At 36.3% G+C, this 13,316-nt stretch overlaps 1 protein-coding gene across 6 annotated transcripts in view; it reads left to right on the top strand.

Moving 5' to 3' along the window:
• Nfat5 (nuclear factor of activated T cells 5) overlaps positions 1-13,316 on the top strand; it is a 77,751-nt gene that overhangs the window by 31,686 nt on the left and 32,749 nt on the right. For 2 of the 6 annotated variants that reach the window (XM_028768547.1, XM_028768548.1), the window contains one exon: positions 3,545-3,670. In XM_028768547.1, coding sequence (XP_028624380.1) covers positions 3,545-3,670 — 126 coding nt within the window. Of the gene's footprint in view, positions 1-3,544; positions 3,671-9,985; positions 10,007-13,316 lie in introns of those variants that run through there. The other 4 variants (XM_028768551.1, XM_028768550.1, XM_028768552.1 and 1 more) reach the window with 4 other exon arrangements.

Genomic DNA, 13,316 nt, shown 5'->3' with positions numbered 1-13,316 from the left:
TCCCTTCCTTCCTTCCTTGGTTTTTTGGCACAATTTTCTAGTCTAGGCTGGCTTTTGAACTCCCTGAGTAGCCAAGGATGACCTTGAACTCCTGAATCTCCTGCTTCTACTTCCAAAGTGCTGAAATTGTGGGAGTGTCACCAGGCCAGGTTTATACTGCCTTGGGGATTGACACTAGTATGTTTGGGGAAAACAATACAATCTGGAAATTAATATGAATAAATACATATTTGATAGCAAATTAGTAAGTTGCCTTATACTTCAAAACTGAGAAAAAATTGTTAAAACAGAGTATCACCTACCAGTTATTCTTGGACTCTATAATCTTTGAGAAACAGAATATCCAGTGGACCTGCAGCCAGTACGTTTTTTCCAGTGGAGCTGCCAAATATGATGACTGTCAAGGGTGAAGTGTTTCTTGTTTTTTAAACAAAATGAATGCTAACTCTTCAGTGTAGAACAGTGTTGGCACACTGGAGATGTTAAGACTTTGTCAGAGTGTCTGATATGAAACCTTAGCATGGAGCGTCACCTGCTTACTGAGGCAGTGAATGGAGGAGGGAAAGAAAAGAGTAAGAGAAATATTTCCTAAGCATTTTCTGAAGGGGGGCGTGTTAAGGAAACTTTCTATGCTCAATGGTAGTTTCATATTTATAAGGATGGTAGGTGTTTTTTTGTTTTCGTATTTTAACAAAGTGAAAGGGTTTACAAGTAGATTTTTTTCAGTGTGGTATCTATACCTGATAATTGGGCTTTTGAGATGGCATGCCAGTGTTTATACCTGATAACCAAAGAACTTCTACTATGAGAACTTATATTATTTGTATAATAGTACCTGCTTGAGGCATTAATTTATGCTTTGTTGCTTTGGGGAAAGAGTTTTGTTTTGTTTTGTTTTTGGTTGTTTTTCAAGGCAGGTTCTCTGTAGCCTTGGCTATCTTAGACTAGCCCTGTAGATCAGGCCAGCCTTAAAGTCATAGAGCTTTGTCTGCCTCTGCTTCCTGAGTGCTGGGATTAAAGGGGTGTGCCATCATTGCCTAGCTTTGCTTTGCTACATTAAAATTTTTATGTGTATGGGTTTTTTGCCTTCATGTATGTCTTCAGGAACACATGTGCCCTGGTTCCTGAAGAAGCCAGAAGAGAGCATTGTGTCCTCTGGAACTGGAGTTATAGACTGTTGTGATCTGCCATGGGGTGCTGGAAATTGAACCCTGGTCCTCTGTAAAAACAGCCAGTGCTCTTACCCATTGAGGCATCTCTCTTGGTCATATTTTTTAAGTATTCTCAACACAAAGTCTCATGTTTGCTTGATATGGTAGTATACACCTTTAATCCCAGCACTCAGGAGGCAGAGGCAGATGGATTTCGATGAGGTCAAGGCCATACTTGTCTATATAGCCAGTTCTAGGATAGCAAGAACTACACAACAGAGAGACCTTGTTTTAAGACAGATTCTCACTTTGCAACCCTGGCTGTCTTGAACTTGCTATACAGACCAGGGTGACACTTAATTCAGAGAGTTCCCTGCTTTTTCATCCTTTCTTCTACAAGTGTTCTATTTAGTTGCTTGCTTGACAATTAAACAAAAATACTTGTGTGTGTGCATGTATGTGTGCATCCCTTTCTAGCCAGAAACACTTCACAGAAACTGTGCTTTTTTAAATTTCCTTTTTCATTTTTTCATAGACATAAGTCAATATTAGTTCTGTTCAACTTGATTACCTGAAAGTAAGTCAGAGATTTTTGAGAAAAATTACAAAGGAAATGAACTTTCTGACAATTTTGAAGTTTCATCTAACCCCCAAACAGTTGAATTCCCGAGGTCAGTAAGTCAAAGTGGAGACTAATAATCCAAAGAGGAATAATCTAGTTCTTAAGAACAGATCTTCCTATTTTAACTGCATCTGTGGGCTATGCTCCATCCTCACAATTCTTATTATGTGTATTTATTCAATATGATCTCCTGAAAAGAACACAAATGAGTCTAGTTTGTTATTGTTGTTCCTTTGTCCTGTCTTCATGTTTCTTATCAGGAAAACTCTACTGTCCTAGATTTTTAACACCATTACCGCCTTGCTTCGTCACTTATTTATTTGTTTCTTTTTCAAAGCAGGGTCTCTGTGGGCCTGGCTGTTCTGGAACTTGTTCTGTAGACCTGGCCGGCCTTGTACTCAGAGATCCACCTGCCTCTGCCTCCCGAGGACTGGACTTAAAGTGTGTGACCCCACAGTCACTACTACTGCTTGGCTAATCTGTTGTTATCCAGCTGTTACCAACTAGAGAGGGGGATATGGGGCTTGGAGACTTGTCTTTTTCTGAAAAGAGTAATAACCAACTAAAGCTGTAGACAGTGGTACTTAGGGTACAGAATGCCCACCTAGGAAGGGGAAGGAAGTGCACTTGTAAATTACAAATGTTCTCCTTGCAAGGACCTGAGTTCAGGTCACAGTACCCACAAGGTGGCTCATACCATCTGTAACTCTAGTTCTAGGGAATCCCAATGCCCTCTTATGACTTTGGTGGGCTCTTGTATGCACATAGCACACACACACACACACACACACACACACACTTAGGCTCATTCAGAAGTACACATACACACACACACCATTTTACAAACCAGAATTTCAGCAGGCATGGTGGTCCCAGCACTTGAAAGACAGAGGCAAATGGACCTCTGTGAATTCAAGGTTACCATGATCTACATAGTGAGTTCCATGATAGCCAGGGCTATGTAGAGCAATACTGTCTCAATAAACGAACAATCAAAACCACAATTTTTCTTCCCCTCTTTCTGTGTATGCCTCAGGGTAGGCTTTCTATTTTGAACTTGATATGCACTGTGGTGAAAGTTCTTCAACCCCTTCACAGCAGCATTGAAGAATAAAGAAGTGAATTGACCCAGAAATAATCAGTAACAAAAGTGGATCGATTAAAATTTGTAGAACAACATTGTTGCCTTTGTAACTAGAGACATTATTTTGAGTACCTGAAAATGCTGATTTCATTCCTTCTTCTTTTCCAGTTAGTCTGGGTTCTTACAGCAAATTCTAAGTCCTCTGAATATGCTCCCTGTTCTGCTGATTTTCTTTCTTGTGCCCTGGTACCAGTCATCTGGTACCTGGTACCTTTTGTCTTTATCTTGATAGAAATCTTAAGTAGCTAAGGCGAAGCACTTTGTGTGCTGAGCTTTGGTGTTTGACAGCAGTGAGGTGGCTGCAAGCAAGCCATAACAGTGTTGTTATTTAGCGCCCTCTAGTGTTATAGCTCCTGTGCAGACCTCTGATGGAGGGGATGAGGGCGCAGATAGGGAAGAAGGTGGGAGGCAGAGGGAGGAGGGGAAACTGCGGCCAGGATGTGAGACAATAAATTAATTTTAAAAAATGGTTATATAACAAAAGAACAAATACTTGCTAATAGGTATTCACACCTTCATGATGCAGTTATTTTTGTGAAAATAAAATTCTCAAAAAAAAAAAACCATACTCATTTTTTGAACATGTTATTGACTGACTTTCCTTCAAAAATTTTTTCCTCCCTACAGAATCTGTCTATGATCTTCTCCCAAAGGAGTTACAGTTACCTCCACCTAGAGAAACATCTGTAGCATCAATGAGTCAGACAAGCGGTGGTGAGGCAGGCTCGCCTCCTCCAGCTGTAGTTGCTGCTGGTATGCATTTCATTTTACTTTATTAATGAAAACTAGGGTACTATCTGGCCAACATGAACAGTATTGGCAAAGTTCATATCAAAAAGAGTATGATTTGAGGGTTTCAGATGGGTTTAAAGACTTTACCCTTTACATTGAAAGGTTTTCAGTGGTTTTTAAAAAATATACATGCTTACATATTTTTATATATATGTATCTTAAGTTTTGGTCCATTTGTAAATGCTGTCTTTTAAAGTGGACCTTGTCTTCAAATATGAGACCCAGTTTAAAGTGACCTTGTTGAGTGCACATAAAAAAGATAAACACCAAGCTATGGCTAGAAAATTATATTTGACCTTTTATTTAAATTTTTTAAAAAGAATTATTTACTTATTTTATGTATATGAGTACACTGTAGCTGTCTTCAGACACACTAGAAGAGGGCATCAGATCCCATTACAGATGGTTGTGAGCCACCATGTGGTTGCTGGGAACTGAACTCAGGACCTCTAGAAGAGCAGCCAGTACTCTTAACCGCTATAGTTTCTCCAGCCCTTAACAAATATTTTTAAAGACTTGCCCAAAGGGAAAAATGTTATATGATCTAAAAAAGGACTCAAGTTCTCAAGTTTCTCTTCTCTTTATAGTATGTAACTATAACCTTTTCCCTACAATTAAAAAAAATAAATGTGGCATAACCAGAGCTATATATTGATATAACACACACACACAGCCTGATACTTATTTTAAATTAATGAAAAATAGTGGCCAAGTTGAATATAATCTTTATGAAATACATTCTTTTGTAGTCTGTTATAATAATGAAATATATTAAATAATGTTTGAAATTTATTAAGCTTATTTTCACTCAGCTCTCAAATCATACACTTTGTAAATACATTAAATTGGTTCAAACTTTTACTTTGAATTATAATAAAAAATTGACAAACTAATAAAAAAGTCTTGATTAGTAATAATTTAGTGTGAATGCTTTTCACAATAATAGATTGCCCAACTATAGTGCCTTGTTTTTAAAGTTGGGATTATAGGTTACTAAATGTATTTGCTTTAGAAAAATAAATACATTATGTCTATTTTCTGAAGTTTTATCTGTCCTATAAAGATTTCTTGCCTCATGATACTTATCATCTTTTAAAATGGTATTTAAAGTCCATCAAAACATCATTTCCAGTAAGTTCTTTTCATTTCACCAAGAGAAATCAAAAGAAGAAGGCTGTAGTCTAAATGACAGTATTGGTACTGTACTCTAGCTGTAAGTGTTTAATTTCTTATATACATTAATCTTTATGCCATTAACACAATGAAGAGTGCAGTATGAAGCCTTCTTGCTTGTGGGCAGGAAAACTTTAAACACAACAAAGAAATATTGGCCCTCCTCACTGTTCATGTGTGGCCAGACATTTTCTAACAGCTTCTGTGGATTTAACTGTGAGTTAGTGAGCTTTTTATAATCAAATTGATAAGATAATCTGGTTTACCTCTTATCTATCAGATTCTAAAATGGCTCTGAATATTTTTGGGGAATTTGGAGCTTTAAATCTAGTTTTTAAAGACTGACTCATATAATAAAATAGAAAAAAAATTTTTAAGAAGTATTGTTTCACTTTAAATCCACATATAGAAATTGACTAACTGATTCCTTTTGTATCTTGAGATTGTTTCTGTAAGGACATGTTGAATCTGCATAGAACTACAAGTCTGTTTCTTCTGTACTTTTTAACATCTGTTTACAGTAGATCCAGTTCCTTTTAAAAGCTGAATAAAAAATCATAGCTAAGTTTAGAAAAAGAACACTTCCCTTTAAATAATACCACTTGTTTCAGAAATTCTTATGTATAAATATTTAAAGTCCTTGATTTGGGGTCACTAACGAAAAGTTTTGCCCTTTCTGTGTAGTTGAGAAAGTCTTTACAGGTAAATTAGATTAAAAACTATGAGTTGAAACATGAAAATAGAAAATTTGACCAAAGGAAATATTCTAAAGCTATCTATATGTGTACATAAGTGTATTTATATTTGTGGCTTTGAGGATTGAACTTACGGCTCATGTATGATAGGCAGGTGCTCTGCCACCAAGCACACCTGCATCCCAAAGTCTTATTATCTGAAATCATTGACATTATAAACATAGTAAAGAAAGTAAAAAGGCAACTTTTAAAGTTTTCTTCTCACAGAAAGTTTCTGTGATCCTAGTAATTACTAATCTTTTAATTTACATATCTACTTTTTTAGTACCAACATAGTTTATTCTCTTTTCCAATGTCTTATTAATAGAAAAAACTCCTTTATTATATACTCTCACAGATAAGAGTTTAAGTTTCAGAGTAATGATTGTAAGGACATCAATTTGTATCATTGGAGTCACATTTTTATCTATCAGATTTATAGCCTTGGTGATAAACTATCAAAAAGAAAAACTGGGAGTATTTTACCAAGTTTGGCTTCTGGCCAAAAGCTTGATAGCTAAGGAAATGCACATTAATTTAAGTATCTGATTTTTAAAAACAAAAATCTGTAGCATTTGATGTTTACATGTGAAATGCATAAAAATGATGACTTTTGATATAGTTAATTCTTCAGAGTTTTGAAGGAGCTGGATTGGCTGCTATCAGGTATGAGGGCCTGGTGGGAACAGACTTCTAGTTCTGCCATAAAGGTTTGTGTCACAAATTTTAAATCAGTTTAAATTTTTTATTTATTTATTTAAAAAAAAATTAGAGACTGGGAATATATATGTTCATGACATTCTTAGTTATTTAATTATTGAAAATGCGTTTCTCAAATTCACCAATGTAGCCCCGGCCTCTGCCTCGCATTATTGCTGAGGGTGTGAATAACCGTGATGCTGCTGATCCAGAATCCAGAATCCCGGGTAACAGGATGTTTCTCAGCCCCTTAAACTGTTAGGATTTTGGTTTTTATACTATTACAGCTTTACGTACTGTTTCTGCTCTGCAAGTCCCAAGGTTAGGATAGAGGAAAAATGAGGGCAGGAGGCACAGTTTCTCTTGTATACGAAGACAAGGTCAGAACCTTTTATTGGTTTGAAATTTGTCCACCTGTGTATTTTTAAGAATTCTCTTGGGAAAATAGTTAAGAATTTGAAGTTCACAATGTCAATGAATGATAGATTCAGAAATAAAAACTTTTTTAAAACAGTGTTCCAGGCTCTATAAATAGCTATGACAGAGGCCTCACAAGTTCTGGAATTACAAGTTTGTCTTTTTTAGAAGCAATATAGTCTCAGCATACTAATACCTAAGGCAGCTTTTTAAAACATGTATAGGTAGCGACACTCATAAAACATACACAGTAGAATCTGTTGGGGCCCAGGGAGATGGTAAAGTCCTTGAAGACCTGAGTTCAGATTTGCAGAACCCATGGTACAGTGGAACGTTTCTATAGCCCTGGCCCTGGGATGTGCAGAGACATGTGGATTTCTCAGAGGCTCCATGTCCAGCCAGTATAGTCAAAAACAGCAAATTTCAGGTTCGGTTTTGTTTTTTTTTTTAAGTCTCAGAAAAGTAATTAGGTGAGTGAAATGATTGAGGAAGATAATCCTGATGTCAGTGCTGCTCTCCATACACTCCCACATGGTGAATGTACCTCCCCTCCCAGTACATCATACGTATACAGTCCTTAGCAGAGGCCAAAGGGATTTTTTGTTGTTGTTACTACTTATTTATTTATTTATTTATTTATTTATTTATTTATTTATTTGTATTGACATTCTCTCTGACATCCTTGGCTTGTGAAATTCTTAAGCCCTACACAACTTCAACCAACCACTTTATGGGTTTTTACTCTTGATCAGTTTTGAAGAGGCCTACCCATTCCCCAAGTTTCTTGACATCAACCTTTAATTAGGTTTATTTGGTTCTAAGCATAAAGGACCTCCACCAACTTGACATGCATAGGTTCATCACAGTTGTATGTTAGCACACAGAGGTGGGCTTTGGCTCTTGTCTAAGGCTTTAAAGGCTTTGACAGATCATGCTCTTGTGAGGACAGTCTTCAGCTCCTCTGATGAAGCAATGCTGACATCCATCACATCTGCAGCCGCACTGCCTTCCTCAGCCATGGTGGGGAACTATTGAAGCAGAGTTTTGAATGCACACAATCCTCTATCTCATCTGATTAGACAGTGTCATGGAAAGGGCCAGAGTGTGTGTAATTTAAGTTTATAACTTTATATAGTGTCTACAATATAAACTTTTAAAAGAACCTTACTAGATAGTGCTTTGAATTCTATGCTATGGAAATTTCAAGTAGCTAACACATATTTTCTACATTGAAGCAACCTGTTGAGTGAGTGTTACCTTTGTTATAAGACAGGACAGTAGAAAATCAAAGGTCTATAACTAGAGAACAGCTATGCTTTAATTCACTTTAGACCTATTAGTTATCTAAATTAAAACCATAGTAATTTGGGCAGTGGTGAGGCATATCTTTATGGATCTTTGAGGCTAGCCTGGTCAACACGGAGAGATTCTGTCTTGGGGGTTGGGGAGCGGGGGAAGGGAATTCGTTTAATCAGCCGTCCATCCGACATCCTGGCATAAACCTCTAATTGGGAGTCAGAGACAGGAGCATCTCAAATTCAAGGCCAGCTTACATGTAAGACTGTTAAACAGTAAGAACAAGAGCTGACATGGGACTCAGTGGCCCAGTTTATACCTAGCATACATGTGGATCTGAGAGCAGTATTCGGTACTAAAAATAAGGAAAACAGAACAGTGGAAAAAGGTAGAAAAAAATGTTAGAGTTGTATTGAGCAATGTGTATATCATTGAATGTAATTACATCTCAACTTTTCTAACTCCAATTACCTTTTGTCTTTCTTGATGCTGGGACAGAGTTTCTTAAGCTTTTTTCACTCATATCCAAGATAGACTGAAGAGAATTTTTTAACTCAACTTGATATAGATACATGAACAAATTATATATACTAGGTGCAGATATTTACTGATAACTCAAATTTATTTCAAGGCTCTTTTTATATTTTAGTTCAGTAGAGGGGTTATTTACCATGCTCCAGGCCCTGAGTTTAATCCCCTATACCGAATAAACTGGGCATAGTGTCATATTCCTGTAATCCCACAATTTTGGAGGTGGATGTCAGGATTAGAAATTCAAGGTCACCCTTAGTACACAATGAGTTCGAGGCTAGCCTGGGCTACAATAAGACATCCATCTCTTTTAAAAAATATGGTAGTTTTGCAAAGTTGACTGAACAGTTAAAATGTCTTTAAACTGTTTTATTCACAGAACTAGCAGTCTCTGTTCTAGTATTATTTTTTTAATTATTTAATGAGTTGAGTACACCATAGCTGTCTTCAGACACACCAGAAGAGGGCATCAGATCCCATTACAGATGGTTATGAGCCACCATGTGGTTGCTGGGAATTGAACTCAGGACCTCTGGAAGAACGATTAGTGCTTTTAACCACCGAGCCATTTCTTCAGTCCCTCGGCATTAATTTTTGAGATGGAGTCTTACTATGGATCTTAGGTTAGCCTTGTACTCACAGAGGTCTGCAGGCCTTTGTCTCTTGAACTCTGAACTCCAGTTTTTTGTTGGGACCCTTTCACACTATATCAGGCTGACCTAGAACTCACTCTGTAGCCCAGTTTACTCATAGCAATCCTCCTGCCTCAGCCTCTGTAATGCTGGGATTATAAGAATCGACCACCACACAAAGTTGGTTACTTTATAAAGGGGTATATAAGGAAGTATGTGGCCATTAATGTGACAGAGATATTAAAGATAGGGATTTTGGGGGAGGGGTTGTTTGTCCTTTGTTCAGAATTTGTCCCCTCCTACTTCTTAATATTTGGGCAAAGTCACAGCCTAAAATTAAAAAAACAGCAATAAAACAAATACAAAAGAGAGTATTCTGGCTTATGGATTAGATTGCATTTATAAACAGTAAAGTAAATTGGTGAATATGAGTTAACTAAAGTTTTGAGTAAAAAATTTTCTTACATGCATTTATCTGATGTTAATAATTAAATTTTTAAAGTTTATCTTACATTGATTATTATAGCATGTAAATTTATTTTGGGTGGGAAAAGTACATTCAGGAAATTGAAACTGTTTTAAACATGTAAATTGATCAATCCTACAATTTTTTGTTTCTGTTTTTTTTGTAATCTGGATTGCTTATTTTATATGCTGGGATGCTAGTTGTTTTTCTATTAATACACTTAACTTGCATTCTAGCTCCGCCATTCAGAGACAGGCATCGTGTGGTGGGTTGTGTGACAGTGTCTGTCAATAGTGAAGACAAATAATACCAGAGACACTTGACCCATCCAATCTCACCCAGGGTCTAGGTCGGTCTCGTTTTCAGACTTTTTCATAAGTCTTTTTTCTTTCTTTCTTTCTTTCTTTCTTTCTTTCTTTCTTTCTTTCTTTCTTTCTTCCTTCCTTCCTTCCTTCCTTCCTTCCTTCCTTCCTTCCTTTTTTTTGTTTTTGTTTTGTTTTTAAGTAGTGGATTGATACTGATTAAAACTAAATCTGTTTGTAAAGTTTTAAACTTTACATTAGTGTTAGAATAAGAAGAAATGTAGACAATGAAGTTTGGCATGTAAGGTGTTGACAAAGCAGGTTTGCAGCCACTTTGTGTCTTCCACGTTTCAGTCTATTGGCAATAGAAATGTTGTTCCTAAATTTTTTTCTGAGTGACTTTCTTCTATGATCTGAAAATATGTTCTTATATGATGACTTTTATCAGACAAAAAACGTTTAGTTTTGAATTTGCTGTTACCAGTAAGACAAATATTACTCCTCATGAAAAACAGCCAAGTCTCAATAAGAAACTGTACCAAGTGCCTTTGTTGGTTTTTAGGAGTATTTCTGGGTAGGCAGTATCCTCCTTCTCTGTTCCACTATTGGCTCACATATTGCACTACAGAAGTTCATGGGTTTTCCTATAGTGACCTTTTAGATAATTTAGATAGTAGATAAGACTTGCAGATAATTAAAATGTATAAATACACATGTGTATTTAATTGCTAGTGTCAGATCTGAATTCAGGGTCTTAGTTAAGTATCATTTATGAAATGTGTTTTAAATCAGTAAAACATGTTTATTTGTTTTGAGGACCTTAAAGAATAGTTCTGATTTCAGAACTCTCTTTAAGTGTTATTAGATCCAAATAAAATATAAGCTCTTTTTACTGTCATTTTAAGCACTAAAATACTATGGTCATTAAATAATTTGTAGTTGACATTACCCATCTAGAACTAACTCCTTTATCCTAAAGTGTAGTTTAAGCAAGGAATATGTAAAATACCCATAGGTTTCTCTATGTGATGAAATGGAAAGTCCAGTGTGTGTGTTTTGAGACAAAGACTCACTATGTAGCCCTTGCTGTCCTGGAACTCACTCTGTAGACCAGGCTGGCCTCAAACTCACAGAGATCTGCCTGCCTTGCCTCCCAAGCACTGAGACTAAAGGCATGCACCACCACTTCTGGCTCAATTTTTATTTATTTTTTTAACAAATTAATATTTGTATGTTTTGGCGTATTATCTGACAATCTTTTTATCCCAAGTACTTTGAAAATTCATAATGGGCTTTAGTGATATGTCAGTTCTCTTAGTAGTGAAGTGGGAAGTGAATCTAGGGCCTCATGAGTGGTAGGCATTGCATTGCCACTAAGCAATAATCTTAATGTACTTCATCAATAATTAAAAGAAGCCAATACAGGGTCAGTGAGATGGTTCAGTAAGTAGAGGAATTGCTACCACACCTCACAACTTGAGTTGGAGTCCTGGAACTCACATGGCAGAAAAGAGAACCAACTCACACCATTTGTCATGTGGTCTATACATGTACACAGTGGCATGTGAGCATACACATAACACATACATAAGTAAATAGGTAAATAAATATAGCAAAATAAATCTTAACTTTAAGAAAAATAAGCCATATATCCAGTTCACTGGCTGGCATTTGATTTTCAAAGAATAGAATTATAGGCATGATGTTGTTTCCCCCCCTTTTTTTTGTTTTGTTTTGTTCTTTGTTTTTTGTTTTTTGAAAGTCATTCTACATCGCCCTGGCTGTCCTTGAACTCACAGAGATCAACCTGCTTCTGCCTCTACCTCTGCCTCCCAAGTTTTGAGATTAAAGGCATATACTGCTATATCCAGATTCCCTTCATTTTTATATTTTAAAATTAATATAGTCTTCTGATGTTAGAAGTTTTCAGTAGTAATTTATGGATTGGTAAATCAGTTTTCCTATTTGAGATATTCTTTGTGGTCACAGAAAGTGTTGTAGGAAATAGTTAGCATATATAAATTAAGCTAAATTCAAATAGTTATTTTATAAAAGAAAATAAAAATGTGTTTACATGCTACTTAGATGAGAAAATAATTTTCAGAAAAACTTCCATTATAAAAGATGAGTAAGAGACTCAAGGAACAAATAAAATGATACAGTTAATCATGGAAATACCTTATAACTATTTTTCTCTATAAAGAAACAAAAGCAGAGTGTTCTTCTAGGGAACTAGAGTTTGATTCCTGGCATTCACACAGTGGCTTGAAACAATCTGTAACTCCAGTTTCACATAACACAATGCTCTCTTTAGGCACTTCAGGCACCTAGTACAATGACATTCATACATCCAAAACACCCATACACTTAAAATAAAAATAATTCTTTTTAAAACACTTTTATTTGGGGATTTCTGTATTTTTAATATGCAGCAGTTAAACAGAAATTGAACATTCCTGACAGATTAAAAATAGAGACTTTGCAGCTGGGCGGTGGTGGCGCACACCTTTAATCCCAGCACTTGGGAGGCAGAGGCAGGCGGATTTCCGAGTTCGAGGCCAGCGTGGTCTACAGAGTGAGTTCCAGGACAGCCAGGGCTATACAGAGAAACCCTGTCTCGAAAAAAACAAAAAACAAAAAAACAAAAAATAGAGACTTTGCACTGAAAACAGGTTAGGGAAATAGGTACCATATTTCATTCACATGATCTTACAAATAAAAATGAATATCAAAGGCCAGGATGGTCGTACACACCTGCAGTCTCAGCACTCAGGAGAAGGTGGCAAGAAGAGTGCTATGAATCCAAGACCAACCTGGACTACATGGCAAGACTCCGCCTCAGAAAACCAACCAGTGGGAGGGCAGTGAAACATCCTTTATTCCCACCACTGAAGAGGCAGAGCAGACAGGTCTCTCTGAGTTCCAGGCCAGCCAGAGATACATAGTACCTGCTTCAAACACATCACACACCCCCAAACCCCCCCCCAGTACACACACACACACACACACACACACACACACACACACACACAGGATTTATTATCACTTAAGTTCAATAGAATGCCAATTAAGGTGTTTCTTGGGAGGGGGGTATTTGTTTTTTGGTGTTTTATTTTGGAGTGATTATATGATTTGATCAGAAAGATCTTTAAAAGTAACTTAAGTATATTTATAGTATTCCCAGAAATAATTCTGTATTACTTTTCTGGGAATGCTTGAAATTGACAGGTTACTGCTTAGAAATCGAAAATGTCCTTGATAGTGTTTCTATATTCTAATGAAGTAATATTAAGAAATTCTTTTCATAGTAAATTTAGGGTTAATATAAATAGATAATTGTCATACACACACACACAC

Source organism: Grammomys surdaster, unplaced genomic scaffold (assembly GCF_004785775.1).
Source record: "Grammomys surdaster isolate TR1022 unplaced genomic scaffold, NIH_TR_1.0 187, whole genome shotgun sequence".
Taxonomy (NCBI): Eukaryota; Metazoa; Chordata; class Mammalia; order Rodentia; family Muridae; genus Grammomys; species Grammomys surdaster.
The sequence above is the reverse complement of the archived record's forward strand: the minus strand, read 5'-3'. Positions and strand labels throughout refer to the sequence as shown.